Raw genomic sequence first — 15,677 nt, 5'->3', positions numbered from 1 at the left:
CTGGAATGTAAAGGTGTTTCTTATAAACCCCCTCTTGCCCTAGCAGCCGTATTTACAGCTGAGGAACCCAGGTGTTTCCCATGCAACCAATAACAAAAAAAGAAACAAGCAGTTTTAGTAGTGAAGTGTCACACTGCTTTGGCAGGCTTTATTCAACTTTATTATTCCAAGTTCTACCTGAATATTACTTAAAAACAGTTCTATAAAGCAAACATTTTTACAAACCCCAGCTAAACATGCCAAAAAAACCCAGATCATTTGCACTGTCACTCCAATCACAGGAAAGTATACCTTCCCACCGCTCCCTGCAGGACACAAGGGTTAACACTATGTTCAAACTTTGAGCTTCATAACTCAATCATAACTTAATTTATGGCTGATCAGAGCTGTGGCTAGAAAGGAAGCAAGTGTCTAGTCAGATTATTTACCTGCAAGCACCACATCACAATTAGCCCTGCAAACAGCAATTGTAACTGCTAAAAGTTAAGACTTAAGTCATGTCTAAGGTTGTACTCCTTCCAACCCCTTTGAAAAAGGGCTATAGCCCCACAATAACTTGTTAGTCTTATTCTCACTGCAAGGATGAAGGAAAGAACCCTACTGCTAGAGAAACACCTTAGTATAGGTAGGGAAAGAAAAAAAAAGTATTTATCATTATGAGTACACTATTAAGCAAGAGGGAGAGATGTAACACTGCAGCAACAGCACTAGAAAGACCAAGTGGCAGGAACAGCATCTTTACACCAAAGTTACCAGAATATAAATCAGGAATGTAAGTCACTGGAATGCTTTCATGTGCCATCAAATTCCTGTACTTACAATAACAATGATAGCAAAGTAGAATACAAAGAGTTGTCAATAGTTGAACTGCACCCTATTCCTCACCTACCTCCTCTTCCCCCACCCCCATTATTTTTTATTTTCTGCCTGGAACTCTCCTTCCCCTCTACATTGGAAAACAACTAGCTTTCCATACAGTCAGTGAGATTTATTTATATGGCTCAGCAAGTTATCAAGTTGACTTTCAATACTGCTCAACTTGAACTTCATTAACTTGTTTCAAAAAGATGAAGTTGTTATACTTACAACGTCCTTTCAATGTGTAATATTTTTCAGTTCCAAAATGAATTATGTAGATATTTTTCACAGTGAGAGCTGGAAGGATTTTACATTCAGGTAATATACAATAAATCTAAATCTCTCTACCAAGAAGTAGCATAGATTTCTAGTGCTTCTCATGTTTATGTAGGATGAATTCACACATCTCAGTCTACAGCAGAAGCTGAAGGACTCAGCAAAACACCTTTACAGTAGGACAGAAGATACAGTAACAACAACATCCCTTCTTTTTCACTAGTTGCACTTCTTCACAGATAGATCATTTCACTTGTACAAGCTTCAGGCCGGAAAACTTGCAGACACTGCAAATGAGGATAGGAAAAGCCTCACATAACTCAGTTGTTACCATGACTGATAATTATTATTAAGGTGCAAGTTTCACCCCAGTACAGAGATAAATCCAGAGCTGGAGAGCTGCAGCAGTAAACACAACTCATAAAATGCAAATTCTAATTAAACAAATTTCACATGCACTACTTCCAGTGCTAGCAAGCCAAGCCAGTCACCAGCAGGTATGTATAACTGTCTTCAAATTAAGTGGTTTAGAAAATGTGTTTTTCCAAGGTAAATTGTGGCCAAAATAACCAATTTTTAAGTGGTTTAAACCACCCCATGATTACAAATGGAGAACAAGGGAAATACTTTTGAGACCTAAATTAGCCTAACCTAAAAACAAGATTCATGGGATACTAGTTAGTATTATAAAAACTGAAAGTGTCCTAAACTTGTAAAGTATAACAATAAAAGGTTGAAAGCTTTCCCTCCCACCCCTTTTGTTTTCTTTGGAGAAGCTTCAAGGAGGAAGAGTAACAGAGCTGGAGTGCATTAGAAAACAATTGGGGAGGGGGTGGTGTAGTGGGTGTTTGTATATGTGTGTTCAGTGGACAGACTTACTTTAGCCAAGGTGATTCAGCAATGATAGACTTGGATAGTGATATCCCTTCCCTAACAAAGCGTGGGTTTCCACAGTCTGCTCACTCACTCACTCACATGGAAGGTTCTCCATGTACTCTAGGGTGTCTTGCAGCATTATGATAGCAATTCAGCTTTCTTCATGCTCCCACGAGCCATGTATTTCCACATTCCCAAGACTGTAAGAAACTTTGTAAGTGCTTATGATCCAGAATCCTGTTTGAAGTATCACTGGCTCCAACTTGTAGCTGTAGAAAGATCACATCCTGAAGGAGACAATTAGACCTCTCTAATTCCATCAAACCCCATATATTGCTTGTTTGGATACACAGTGAACATGAAGATACACCCATGATTTGTTTGTCACATGGCAATGCAGACTCCCTCTAGTGTAGAAATCCACACAAATAATGTAAATATTGCCTTGAGGAGTACCACAGTACTTTGACACTGTAATTCCAAGAATTAACAACCCTCTGCAGTGCACTCTATTATGCAAAATGTCAGGCTAATCATAGCAATTCAGCTTTATGAGTGTTGCCACATCTCCTAAATGGAAGTAAAAATGTGGATAAAAGTGCTTATCTCTCTTCAAAGGACAAACTAAGAAATTAATTATGTCTGACTGACCACAGTGACAACTCCTTAGGAAAAACAGAGTGCTCGCTTTAAATCCTGAAAGCAACTCTGTTCTATGCTTAGGTGTTCTTGTCTATTCCTCCCCACCAACACTGGAATAATTCAGGGGGGACACAGTTCCTAACCTTAAGAAGCAAGATTGTATCAGATTGTATCTGACTACTTTTTCAGCCCAAGCCACAAAACCCCACAAATCTCTCATCTGAGTCACCAAGAGCAGTTTCTACTTCCATGCTTGCCCAAGAAGTCATGAAAACAGCAGCTCCACCAAACTCATTGCCCTAGATCCAAACCCCTCTGTGCTCCACACAAACTGGAGCTGTGCGTTAGCAATCATGTTAGCTGTGTGTAACACAATGTGTTAGCTGTGTGTAACACAAACTGTTAGCCGTGTGTGGAGCTGTGTGTGGAGCTGCGCTTGGGACAGGGGAGAGAAGGATGTCCTGCAACAGATACAACGTGTTGTGTATCACTGACTGCAAAAGGAAAGAATCGTGATGCTGTTATTACAAGCAGACATTCAGCACAAGGAAAGGAGCTACTAGGTGGGGAAAAACTGAATGGCAGGAATAGTCAACAGACTGTTTCTACAACCCACTTTTGGGGAAAGATAAAAAACAACATCTGTTCAAAACGCTATTTACAAAACAATTCATTTCACAAGCACCCATGTGGTATTAATACTTTTCTCAAAATCCTTACTTTGAGCATCCTTGCCAACTCGAAAGACTCTATCCGCATAGTCTCATATCCTGCCCTACTCAGTCTAGCTAAATAATCAAGAGGAGTACATAGTGAAACTGTTTAAAATTACTCTCTTGAGAACTAAATGCCAAAAGGAAATATGGAAATAGTCACTCCTACACACAAGAGTGACTAGCTAATTCAAAATTGTGATTTATTTTTAATGACTATGTGTGCAAGTCTGTGTCATGTTCTTTATCTTTAGACAAAATTAATTTTAAGATTAATTTTATCTTGGACACCATCACTCTTTTCAACTTTGTGCTCAGAGAAGTATGTGGCTTCAAACCAAAGTTCTTGTTTTGGACCCTCAGCTTCTCATCACTCACATCACCCAGCCAAACAACCAGGAATGGATGTTTCAATACATGTAATGTTTTCTCCCTTCCACAGCACTTTTCCAGGTGTCAAAAACATCATGCCCTCTGCTTTCTTGGTCCTGCATGGTGCATGCCACTCACTGTAGCCTGAAGGAAAGCTGAATAGTACTCTGACATAAGTTTTCCAGGCACTTCATAAAGCACAAGAGCAGCATCTAAAACTTGCAAAGGAAGGGAAAAGTCTTTAATATATTCCTTTAACTCAGAGGAGAGTATTTGGAGCTTGTTTCATTACTAGCAACATACATTACTTGTAATACAACTTTTCTTTCTTAAGATAGAGACTAGACCTGGTTCTCTTGAATCCTTTACACCCAAGTCCAAGTGAAGAGTCCTACTCTCCTCCTAAATACAATATCCCCAAAGTCAGAGGAAACCTTACAGCACTGTACAAATCTTCTAAATATTTAGACAATGGAATTTTGTTATCATTACCTTAGAAACAAATCCCTTGATAACAGAAATAGCCTTGCAGCAAGCAGCAGTCTCCATTGGGAGCTTTTTACACAGCAGACACTGTTATGCATCACAAACATGCCATGCTCTAAAATCTGATGAAATGTTCAACTCCCTCTTTCCCTTCTGCAGGAAGCCAAGAGGATTTCCCAAATCATGTGACAAATAGGAGAATTTTCATTCCAAAAAAGGAATCAGATTTTTCCTCCCCTGGGACATCTCTGCACTTTTTCAGTTCACTGTTATTTGAGAGAGAAATTCCTTTGGAGTTACTTTGCCAAGCAGAAAACTCACTATCACACTTAAGTCCAAACATCTAAAAAAATGAGGATGTCTTTTAAAAAAATGGGTTAAGAGGAGAGAATAACTCTAATTTCTTTTACAATAATCTGTCACAACTAATTAATTTCAAGACACACCTTAGAATTCACTATTCTGATTAAATTTCACAACCTGCATTCTGGCTGATGAACAACCATTTGCTATGGATTCTACAGATTTCAGCTGCAAATCAAAAAGAACGCAGCATTATTAGAAGTCATTTTTTGGCAGGAGAAAATGGAGGCTTAAGACAATTATCACTGTGCCTTAACAAGGGGATATACAGTACACAAGTCAAGTGACAGGCAGGCACACAAAGGAAACTATGTAGAAGAGAACAGCAGCTGGCAAGGAATAAACAGTCACAGTTCAGCAGATACCACCAATTCACGTTTCAGCTGACAGTGAGCATGCCCATATGTCAAGGGATTACCTCCCGCTCATCGGAAGCTATACCTTTTACAAATCATTGACAAAGCCATGAAGTTACACAGACCATATGTCAAGTTCTAACTGAATGGTTCTTAAAGGTGCTCTTCCAACCATTTCCAAAACACACAAGTTTCAAACGTATAAACAAGCCATCTCCTTTACTACATTTAGGGAACACATTTTTCCTTAGCAGCTTCAAGGTACAGTAATAATTGACATGAGTTCATCCAAGCAAACTCATTATGCAGCTTGTTATGACATCTTTCATAACAAAATAAAAGGAAAGCTTTGCCTCTCTTGGTGCTTTTCAAGGTAACCCAGTGATGCAGAACAGGGAAAACATGCAGTAACTTCAGACTCTTTTCCTGCAACTGACCTAGAAAATTGGAAAATGAGATATCGACTCCGCTCACAATTTGGAAGTATTCTGTTTGCCAGCTGCCAACCCTATAGTCACTTCATTCATGAACCGCTTGGTGAGCTTTCGTACCTGAAATTGCATGTGCATTCATACAAGAAATCCACTTGTTTTGCGTTCCTCTTTCCAATCTGTGTATATCAACTATGATAAATCCAGAAGCAAAGGTGTTCTCACCTAACTCTGTACACAGATGCTCTGCAGTGGACAAGCTCTGTCCAGCACTTATCTGTTAAGAGTGCTCAGGTGTCCCTAGCTCCTGTGCACATACAGAGGCACAGATACTGCATTGAGAAACATTGAAAAACCAAGGCTTACCACTTTTATCTGGCCAGCATTTTCCCCTCACCCCATTTCTACAACCTCACACCACTTTAAGGCTACATAAACTTTGGGTAACAGAAGGAGGAGCAAGCCACATAGACCTTTTGGGACCAGCATGACAAATGCAATCAAAGTTGTTACCATAGCATTATTCCAAACCCTCTCAAAACAGCAATACATTCCATGAAGCGTTTCTTAAACCCTATAAAATTTCTTCAGATACTACTTTAGAGTGAGTTATTTCATTCCCAGCAGGCTGCAGGACAGAATATAACACTGACAATCACCCAGAAAGTATTTTTTTTTTTATAGTGGTCACCCCGGTAGATCCTTCCTAAGTTATATATCCAAGTGAAATTTGAGTTTTAATTACTCCAGTAAGCAGTTTCAGAGATTTAAGAGTTTCCTCATTGCACAGCAGTCCTTTCCTCCTGGGGAAGCCAACAAAAGTGATTGCTGAAACAAGCTCTACATTTCCTAATTCCTTAGGAGCTGCCAACAATGCAGAAAAAGATAGTGGATATGCCTCACATTCTACATGAGACATAAGCAATACTCCACAGGCTCGCCCTACTGGAAAGTAATTCCACCTCACATTCAAGTGCTGCATCTTTTCATCTTCATTAAAATGTCATCTCATTTTGATGACCAATTGAGACCTTAATAACAGGAAGAAACCCCTTTGCCAAAACTTTAATAGAAAAGGGACAAGGGCAAAACAGTCCTTAAAGCCCAATTGCTCTAGTCTGCCCTCAAAAAGGGTCACAATGTGATGAAACTCCATCAGCAGTATCATAGGTGGCCTCTCACTCAGAGAGCACTTCAGAGGCAAGTAATATTCCTCTATGGCAAGCAGAGAGCACACAGTTTCATCTAGCAAAATTTGCCAAAGAGAAGTTTCTCATCCCATACAGGGCTACCAGAGGCCATGGGAACAGAAAGCTGCAGTTGTGTTCTCAGGAATAAGGACCACCAGGTGACACTGCAATAAATAAATCAGGAAATAAAAAATAAATAAATAAAAAGCCACACCAAAATCTACAACCATTTACATGGAGCTACACATAGGCGAATAGATGGGTCCTGCCTTCCCCCTGCTCCCAGCTCTCATTCCCATCCACTTCCTTGCACCCACACCAATGCTCATGCACTCTGACAGAACCTAGTACTCACTGAACAGGTTCCTTCTGATATCCCATACGAGCAGGGTTTAATGTTTCAATACTAAATTAGTTGTCTGAAGATATTTGACATTGCACAGGACTTTAATTTAGCAGACCGATACAGCAAAATACTGAAACACAACTTAAGCATTATAAGCAATTGCAATACACAGTTGAATCACAATACAAACATGCATTGCATTATCATTCTCTGTATGTGCTGGGGAAACAGTTGGACTTGATGATCTTAAAGGTCTTTTCCAACCTAGTTGATTCTATGATTCTGGTTTCATAGAATGGCAAACAAGTGACTCATAGCACAAATCTCCAATGAAGTCATAAAAGTTACACTTTACCCTCAAGACTGGGTGGGACCTAATCTCACAGTTTTGTCTTTAAGATTGGTCTAAAAACAGCTTCAGAAAATTACCGAAAAAAATAAGTTTTTTCTTCTTTTTCTCAGGCTCGGCTCTGGTAAGGAGAGCCACACTGACCCCGCCTGAGCACAGCAGAGAAACACTCCCCATTATGGAAAAAGACATCCTGAAATTTTTTTATTAATGACTGGATCGACCTTACCATGACTGTAGCTTCCTTTCTCATCACAGACCCTACATACGAAGTCTTGATTATTCCCACAGGCTGAGTTATAAGCAGTAGTAATAGCAATAATAACAACAACAACAGTAACATCACCATTGTCAAAACACCCCAACATCTACTTCTTTCTTTGTAGCACTCCTCTTTCACATAAAGCAAGCCCTGGAAGGTCTGAACATAACCAAGTAAAGCTTTTTTCCTCTTCACTTAATGAACAGGCACATGAAAAGCTACAGCCTCCCCTCAAAACCTACTTTGTTCTGCAAGAATGAATAAAATCAAGAGAACCTTTTAGCTACTTCCATACACCAAAAAATACTTCCTGGTCATCCCCCTCTAAGTTTTTGTTCATGCAAATAAAAAAAAACCAAAAAAAAATCTAACAGAAGACGCTAAAAAGCTCAAATTTTTCACCTTAGTCCTGGTGTGCTATTGCTCTGTAATTAGCTAAGGGCAGATTCCCTGCCATCATTTGATGTAAAAAATGTTGGAAAAGGTTTTTTTCCTCCTGAACCTCTCAAAATAACATTGAGCCATAGCCTGCCTTGTGGCAGCAAATCTGGTATGAGGCAGCAGACCTTGCTTTGCCTTGCATTTTAATCAGTATAGCCCGTACTGGCATGGGCAAGTGGCAATGACAGTTACAAAAAATCGTTATGGTTTTGCTACCCTGTGCCAGCGAGAGACAAGTGAGGAGTCAGTGGGACAGCAAGTGCCTGCATGTGGGAAGGCAGCAAGGGAAGAAGCAGGATTAAAAGGAGGTTTGTTGGAGAGACCCATCTTTACATTCAAATCAAGTCTTCCTAGGGCTCCCTCAGCATTATAAATGCTGAGGTTCTCCTTGCTTGGTATTTACTTATATTGCAGTTGAAGCCACATCCCATCTTAATTCCCAAATTGACACCAGAAGCATCTCTTCCTGGTGTACAGCACGCATGTCACTGCATGGGAAACATTGGAGGTCAGGGTAAGCAACAAGTGCAGCCAAAGATCTAGTGAGAATACTTGTTTTATGCCCCTTCCAACCACTGGACAGCCACCGGTTCTTCAGCTTTTTAATCATTCGTTTGAGAATGACAGTCAGCAGTATGCAGAGTCAGGGAAACAGGAGATCAGTTAATTAAAACAGTCCACCCATTTCCATCCTCAGCAAAAATACAGACACCATGCCAGAACAGTGTTCCAAGCCTCACCATCCCTGCAGTCCGCTACTGTCGCTTTGTGAAACCCAAGCTTCGCCTGTTAAATAAATTTGTTTCAAGAGATTGGCACACTAGGGCAATAAACTGTTGCTTTTGTCGGCAAGGGCTTGAGGTGGTTACAGGGGGCTCACCATGCAAATTACCAGAGTCTTCAGAAACAGCTTTGCTGCTTCAGTCATAGCATTGAAAACACCCCACCAAATACACATTGTATCCATGCTGAATAAAGGACAGCCTCAGCACAATGTTCACTGCATCCTCCTCCCAAGGTTTCTCGCATCCCAGGACACTTCCTCCACCCAGAGTCCTCTTCTCTTTGTGGGATATGCTCTCTACTGCATCCTTAATACACAGCTACCTGCATCAAAAAACTACCTGGCTTGGAGGACCAATCAACACAGGTGACCCTAATCCTCATCTGGAGCACAAATAAAAACCTGCAAGTTGTCTGATACCTACCTGAAAATTGGCTGCCATTCAGTTAGATTCAGTTTTTAGTTCTTAGGCTTAGAAGGAGTCCCTAGGAGTCATTAGTCCTGACCTACCCAAAATTGCCAGGATTAACTCCATAGGAACACCACATACACATATGCCTTAATTTTCTACAGGTATATTTTTTTCAGATCTGAACCAGCTGGTTACATTCTGATCCAAGAGAGCTCAACCACCAGTTACATGCACTAAGAAATACAGTAACAAGAGACTCTAATCTTTGTAGGAAGAAAACTGTAAAGATTAGGCGTTCAACATGCAAAAGCAAAGCATTTTATTTAAGTCCTTTGTCTACCACCATGTATTTATAGCTTACTTCTTTATGACCATTTTTGTTTGGGTTTTTTTTCCCACAAAAGACTGCTTCCCAGCCCTAGCTTCCCAGCCCTGCTGCATCTCAGCAGTGTGGACCTCTTGCCTCTGGCAGCACGCTCAACACCCACAGGACACAGGGCAAGTAGGAGTCAAAAAAGGGACTTCCCTTGCTTCATTAGGAAGTTTCCTTCAAGGAAAATCCACTTTAATTCTCTCTCCACAGTCCTATGAGGGCAAGCTGCCTAACAGGGGAACAGCAATTTTTGTACTAAGTGCTAGAAATTACCACAGGACAAAGGCCTTAATATGTAGTGCTATGGCTGCAATGCTTCCCACTGCTAGACTGAGAAGCGCCACCTAATCACCTGCCAAGAGCTCCATGCCCATCTCACTCCCATTGCTAAAAAAGTCAGTGCATGGGGTTGTGCATTCATATCCCCACAGCACACCTTGTAATAGTCCCTGCTGACCAGCACCAGCAAGGCTTCTCTTCGCTTTTTCACTCCTTCTCCATCCTTTGCCACTTCTTGCATGCAGCTGACGTACAGAAAAAGAAACCCCATACATCTTGTATTCCACCTCATCTTCCTTGCTGATACAGACTTTTGCCATTTCTGGTCTTCCCACCAGCAGAAGTTATCTTGGCACAACTAACTAAACACACGTCTTATTTCCACATGCAACCTCCCAGCAGTGCATCAGATCTCCACAGTTCCCTCCTAGTGAGGAAGCACATATGGCATAGCTTTAAAACAAACACCAATACTATTGATGTTTCATTCTATGAGCTGTTCAGCTGTACTCATCGCCAAAGCTGTAGCCATCCACTCATTCCCCCTGACATTACAACTGCTCACCAGTCTACTTCAGCAGTTTCTCCACTCTACTCCTCTACAAGGTTTCTTCCGCTCTCACAAACATATAACTGAGACTAGGAGAGGGGAAAGAGATGCAAGCTCTGATACTTCTGCTGTAAGGCCATTTATTCAGCTCTGTCATAACCTTCCAATGCTATGGATGCTCCAGCCCTACTTTCTACTTGGTTATGCGTCCTGTGAGGCACAACATCATCACTTTCAGAGGAGAAATTCACAAGTATCAGTAAACACATTCTCCTGCCCTCTTCTTTATATTTCAAAATCAGTAAGTGAATTTCCCATTCAAATTTTCTGCATCCTCCTCCTAACACCTCTCACACCCTGTGGTACTGTTTAGCTGGGACAAAACACAAAGGCTTGCTGTCTCCTCCATAACTCCATATCGATATGCTGAGCCCACTGATCTTTCCCAACTCTCTGTTTTCAAAACTCTAAAGCAAGCTGTGAATTCTTCATTCAAGCCTCCCAACATTACTGTATTCCCCTCTGACCCTCAATAAACCAAGTATTTATTCAAGAGTTCAGAACTCCTTGCCCTCTCTACTGTTTGATGCTATCACAGCCTCGTTCTTTACCCATCTGGAGGGGAATTTTGTGTTTGTTTTGAAGTACTGTTCTCTCACAGCAGTTTGGTCAATTGGTCCAGACTCTTCCAGCAAATTTTTGTATCCCTTTTGAAAGAACTCATCCATAAGAACATTTAGCATTTCCACCCTGTTTTAAGAAAGCCCATTTATCACCTCTGCTAGAAACCAGCCATCCTGAGAAGTAAACAAGTAGAATTTATTATTACAAATACAATACTGCACAGACATACCTAGTAAAATCACTCTATTAATTACACCTATATTATACAAACTCTTCTGACCTATTTTCTAATGTGATCTCTATGCTCAAGAAGCTTATACGGCGCAGACCGATGGCAGAGCAGGATCATTTCTTCACCAGCCAGAACTGATTGAGGCAAGTCTAACCCATACTAAGCACCTCCAGTAATGAAGATCAAACGGCATTCCCAGGAAATAATTCAGCATTTCACTGCTCTTACTGCCAGTAAAAAAAATACCCAACACCTAAACAAATCCCTCTTCTCACATAGTAAGCCCATTACTACTTTGCCTACTCAACACAGATTTTCTGTTTTTCTGCATCCTCTTTGCAGCAACCTCCTTTTAATTTTCTCTTTATTATTAAGAGCTCCAGTTCCTGTAATTTGTCCCTGGAGATCATTTATCCTATGATTCGGCAGTTCTTGGGTCTCTATTCTCTCCCAGTGGTCCATATATTTTCTCAAGTGCAGCATGACAGAAAGGAGAACTCATCTTTTCTGTGAAGAGATAAACAGGCATATTACAGATGCTGTCAGAACAGTAAGGGTACTGGGTCCCAACCTGCTCATAGCAAGCTTTCACTTGGTTGCTAGGTTCACAGGGACTCAACACCTACAGAACTGACTTGTGTGCAACGTCCCTACTGAAAAGAAGAAAAACTCAAAAATTAATCACTGCAACACCACAGACAGCCAACAGCCAAGCTGCCAAAAAACATACAGCATAACCCAACCAGTACTGAAGCCAGAAGAGCTTTCTAATCATCAGCCCACAAGACACAAGCAAAATCCTTCTCCTTCCCCAAGCACTTTAAGGAGACGGCTTGACAGTATGATTTTTGCGCGCTCCTGAGTGTGCCCACGCTTCAGCCACATCTGCTCAGCTAGGCTGCTGGGCTACTTTGCTCAGCAGCAGCAAACTATCCTAGAAAAACCGAAGATATCTAGGATACTTGTGAATGGTTGTTTTCAACCTTCTTGCTTGTTTACTGCTACACTTGGCCCAATTAGCAGAATCGGGCATGAATGAAAGTCTCTATTAATCACCAAGGTCAACTTACGTTTAGATTTATTATTTTCTGAGCCGGACTGCTGAAAGAAGCAGCTTAAATGATAATTACAAAAGCTGAAAAGGCTGTTCCACACCTGACCAGTATCCAGGGTACCAGTGGCCTCACTTGCCAGGCTGGTATTTACAAAGTCTGAAGTCAACAGCACAGAAGTCACACTTCACACATGTGAATGACTGCACTGCAAATATGGGACTGATGCAATTGAGACACTCAATACCAACAGAACCTCTGGCACCCTGTCGCTGTGAACACATACCGACACTGTCAGAGGAACTATGGGCACTCTGAAGATACAAGGCACAAACACTTAGCTGCTGCTCTTTAAACAGCACCCTAGGGACCCAACATTACATCCGCTATTTCAATGGAGCTCACAGCCCCACTCCATCACCTGATTAATACGCAATTTTGGTGGCTTTACATAGTTTCGTGATTAGTTGCTTCAGCGAGACAACAAGTGAGCGACAGGTGCGCACCTCCAATGGCAGCTCTTTTTATTGGCAGCAGCAAAACAGATTGTGGCAAAAGCCAGAAGAAAATCCCACAGTTACATACTGTTCCCTTAGTTTAAAAAGAAAAAACCTCCCGGTATTTTTAGCAAACCTTTTGAGCTCCAAGACGCAACCTGCTGCCTTTACGGTTTTTTTCCACCCTAAGACACATAGTAAGCAACGCATGTGCTGCCAGTCTTCCCTTTCCTGGCAAAGCCATTAACCATGCTGCTTCTGCAGGGGAAGCAAACAAAAAGCGGCCTTTCTTCGCTGCCCTCCCTCTCCTACAAGCCGCACCAACCTGGAAGACACCGCCTCGGAGCGCATTTGGGGGAGCCCCGTAGTGCCTCTCCGCTGGCTGACCTTGACGAGGGGCGGCGAGAGAAGAGGAAAATAACCAAGACACGGCGGAGACCCGCTGGGCACTGGCCCGCTCCCGCCCGCGCCCCGGCGCGCCGGGCGGACGCTGCTCCCCCATTCCATCCCGCCCCGGCGAGGGCTGCCGGGCCCCCCGCCCCCCGCGGCTCTGCGCGGCCCCGCGCGCCACCTGGCGGCCGCGCCCTGCCCCGCCGGCACCCGACCCCCTCCCCGGGAGCCCGTCCCCGGTACGGCGGGCTGCGCCGGGCCGCTGCCGCGCCTTCCGGAAAGAGGCGAGCGGGGGGATCGCCTGTCCCCAGGGCAGAGCGGCGGCGAGACGGCCGGGGAGCTGCCCACTGCCGGCGCGGGGCTGGGGGCTCGGCTGCCGCCGCCCGCCCCACTCAAGTTTTGCCCGGCGACGGCGCTAAGAATAACGCGCAGCTGCCGGGGCCGGGCCGGGGGCCACCGCCTCCCGCGGAACCGGAGGAAAGCCGGGCCGCCACCCCCCCCCCCCCCCCACCACCACCAGCGGCTTGCCGGCACCGCGCCCGCCTCAGCCGGCAGCCGCCTGAAGGGCACGGCTCCCGCCTCACTCACCGTCCGGTGCCGCTGCTGCTGTTGGCGGCGCCGCCCCAGCGCCGGGAAGCAACCAGCCGCCGTCAGCGTGGCGGGACGGCGGCAGAGGAGGAACGGCAGCGACCTGCCGGTCGTGGCCGCCATCGCACCGCTGCAGCCGCCTCACGCTGCGGCGACGGCGGCGGCCGTTACTGCTGCCGCCCGGGCGGGGAAGGAGGGGGCAGGGAGTGCGAGCGGCGGCGGGGCGGGGAGGGGCGGGGCCTGCCGGCGGCGGCCCCCAATCCGAGCGTCGCCCTCGCCGGCCCGGGGCCTGTCAAGCCTGGCCGGGGCCGCCAATCAACGCGGCGCGGATGCCCGGCCCGGAGCAGGATTGGTCCCCCCGTTCCCTCCCCTACCGGCGGTGGGCGGGGCCGCACCCGGGCTAGAAGGCAGGGAAACTCCTCAGCACGGGCGCCGCGGGGCGGGGTCGTCCAGGGGCGGAGCCAGGCCCGGGGCGGGGCTGGGAGCGGCGGGGAGATCCTGCGCTGGGGAGGGGGGGAGCGGGAGTGCACCGGGGAGATGGGATGTACCCATTGGGTAGATGGGGGAGATGGGGTGCGCGGAGATGGGATGTACCGGGAAGGGGGTGGCCTAAGGGGTTGTGCACAAGGGGAGATGGGGGCACTGGGGAGGGTGTACGCTAGGGGAGGGAATGCAGGGAGGCGGGGTGCACTGGGGAGAGAGTGCAGGAAGAAGGTGTAGCAAGGAAGGCTGCGAAGGGATGGCCCTGGAGGTGCACTGTGAGGTCAGCACAGGGATTTGGGGTGCCAGGTCCAACCAGCATCCCACTCCCATGGCAGTTTTGATGAGTTGTATAAAAAGTGGGTGATACCTATTTTGCAGAGAGATGTATACATGGTGGGCTGGGCTGCCCGCATAGACCTTGCAGCATATAGGCTGAATAAGCAATATGTGCCCAGTTCTTTCTTAAAACGTGATTAACTTGAATTGGTTTTCTTAGAAAAGGCTTTTCCCTTCAGCCTGGGAGTTCTTAGAGTACCACCAGCAGCTCCTTTTAAATTCCTGGGAGGGAACAGTCCAGAAGGGAAACAAGCCTATTGCTTTTAATACTGGAAGTGGCCCCAGAATTGCTCATTAGAAAACAGAACTTTACAAAACACTAATGCACACGCAGTTCCCATGTGCAGCCCTATTGTTATGGCTGAGACTGAAACAAAGCGCGTTGGTTTAAAAGCAGATGGGATCCTGTGTTACTATTATTTTTTGAAGTCAAGGAGCCTGGATCCTTGCTGCATGGAGCAATCAGGATGCGAGGTGTGGAGAAGACGCTTGGGAAAGGAGAGAAATGGTGAGAAAACTGTGACAAGACTGGAGGTAGCAGAAAGCACAGGAAACAGGCAGGCAGAGAGACTGGCTATTATTTACGACCGCTCTTTGCCACAGACACCTAAAAATACAAAGTGAAGCATGAAAGCGTGATGGGGTGACATGGATGTGCTTCAGCCATCACCCACACTATCACAAGACTCCAGTGCTCTCGTCCTTTCATCCCTACCTCCCTCCAGTGTTACCTTCCCCAAGTCCTGACATCACATCTGCTGAGATGCTGAAGGGCTGTTTTCAGTTTTTCCCCAAGCAACATCATTTTGGAGCCACACAGCTCATTCCTGAGCAATCCTCCTCCCCAATTCTCATTTCTGGTGGGTTTTCCAGAAGGGAGGTATGGGGTTTCCTTTCCTTCTCTTTGTCAGTTGGGAAAATGTGGTTGAAGTCATGAAGTCTCAACTGTGTCCTTCTGGAAGGATTTACCCATCATCTTTTCAGCATCGCATGTTTAGCAATTTGATAATTATTTGATTTTTCCTGCAAGATCATGGAGACCTATTGCAGCAGCTGCTCTGAGCTCCACTGCTTGGATTGGCTCAAACCTTTTCCCAGCCCCTGCTTGTTGTATTT

General features: G+C 44.7%; 1 protein-coding gene across 5 annotated transcripts in view; it reads right to left on the bottom strand.

Annotated features, from left to right (window-relative positions):
• Window positions 1–13,955, bottom strand: part of MCU (mitochondrial calcium uniporter) — a 92,870-nt gene extending 78,915 nt beyond the window's left edge. For 2 of the 5 annotated variants that reach the window (XM_065671078.1, XM_065671076.1), the window contains exon 1: window positions 13,090–13,274. In XM_065671078.1, the coding sequence (XP_065527150.1) occupies window positions 13,090–13,266 (177 nt within the window). In that variant the 5' untranslated portion in view covers window positions 13,267–13,274. Of the gene's footprint in view, window positions 1–4,229; window positions 4,302–13,089; window positions 13,275–13,742 lie in introns of those variants that run through there. The other 3 variants (XM_065671079.1, XM_065671080.1, XM_065671081.1) reach the window with 3 other exon arrangements.
• Between the last annotated feature and the right edge of the window lie 1,722 nt (window positions 13,956–15,677).

The sequence above is a fragment of the Lathamus discolor genome, chromosome 3, assembly GCF_037157495.1.
Source record: "Lathamus discolor isolate bLatDis1 chromosome 3, bLatDis1.hap1, whole genome shotgun sequence".
Lineage (NCBI taxonomy): Eukaryota > Metazoa > Chordata > Aves > Psittaciformes > Psittacidae > Lathamus > Lathamus discolor.
This window is presented reverse-complemented; position numbering and strand designations above follow the sequence as displayed.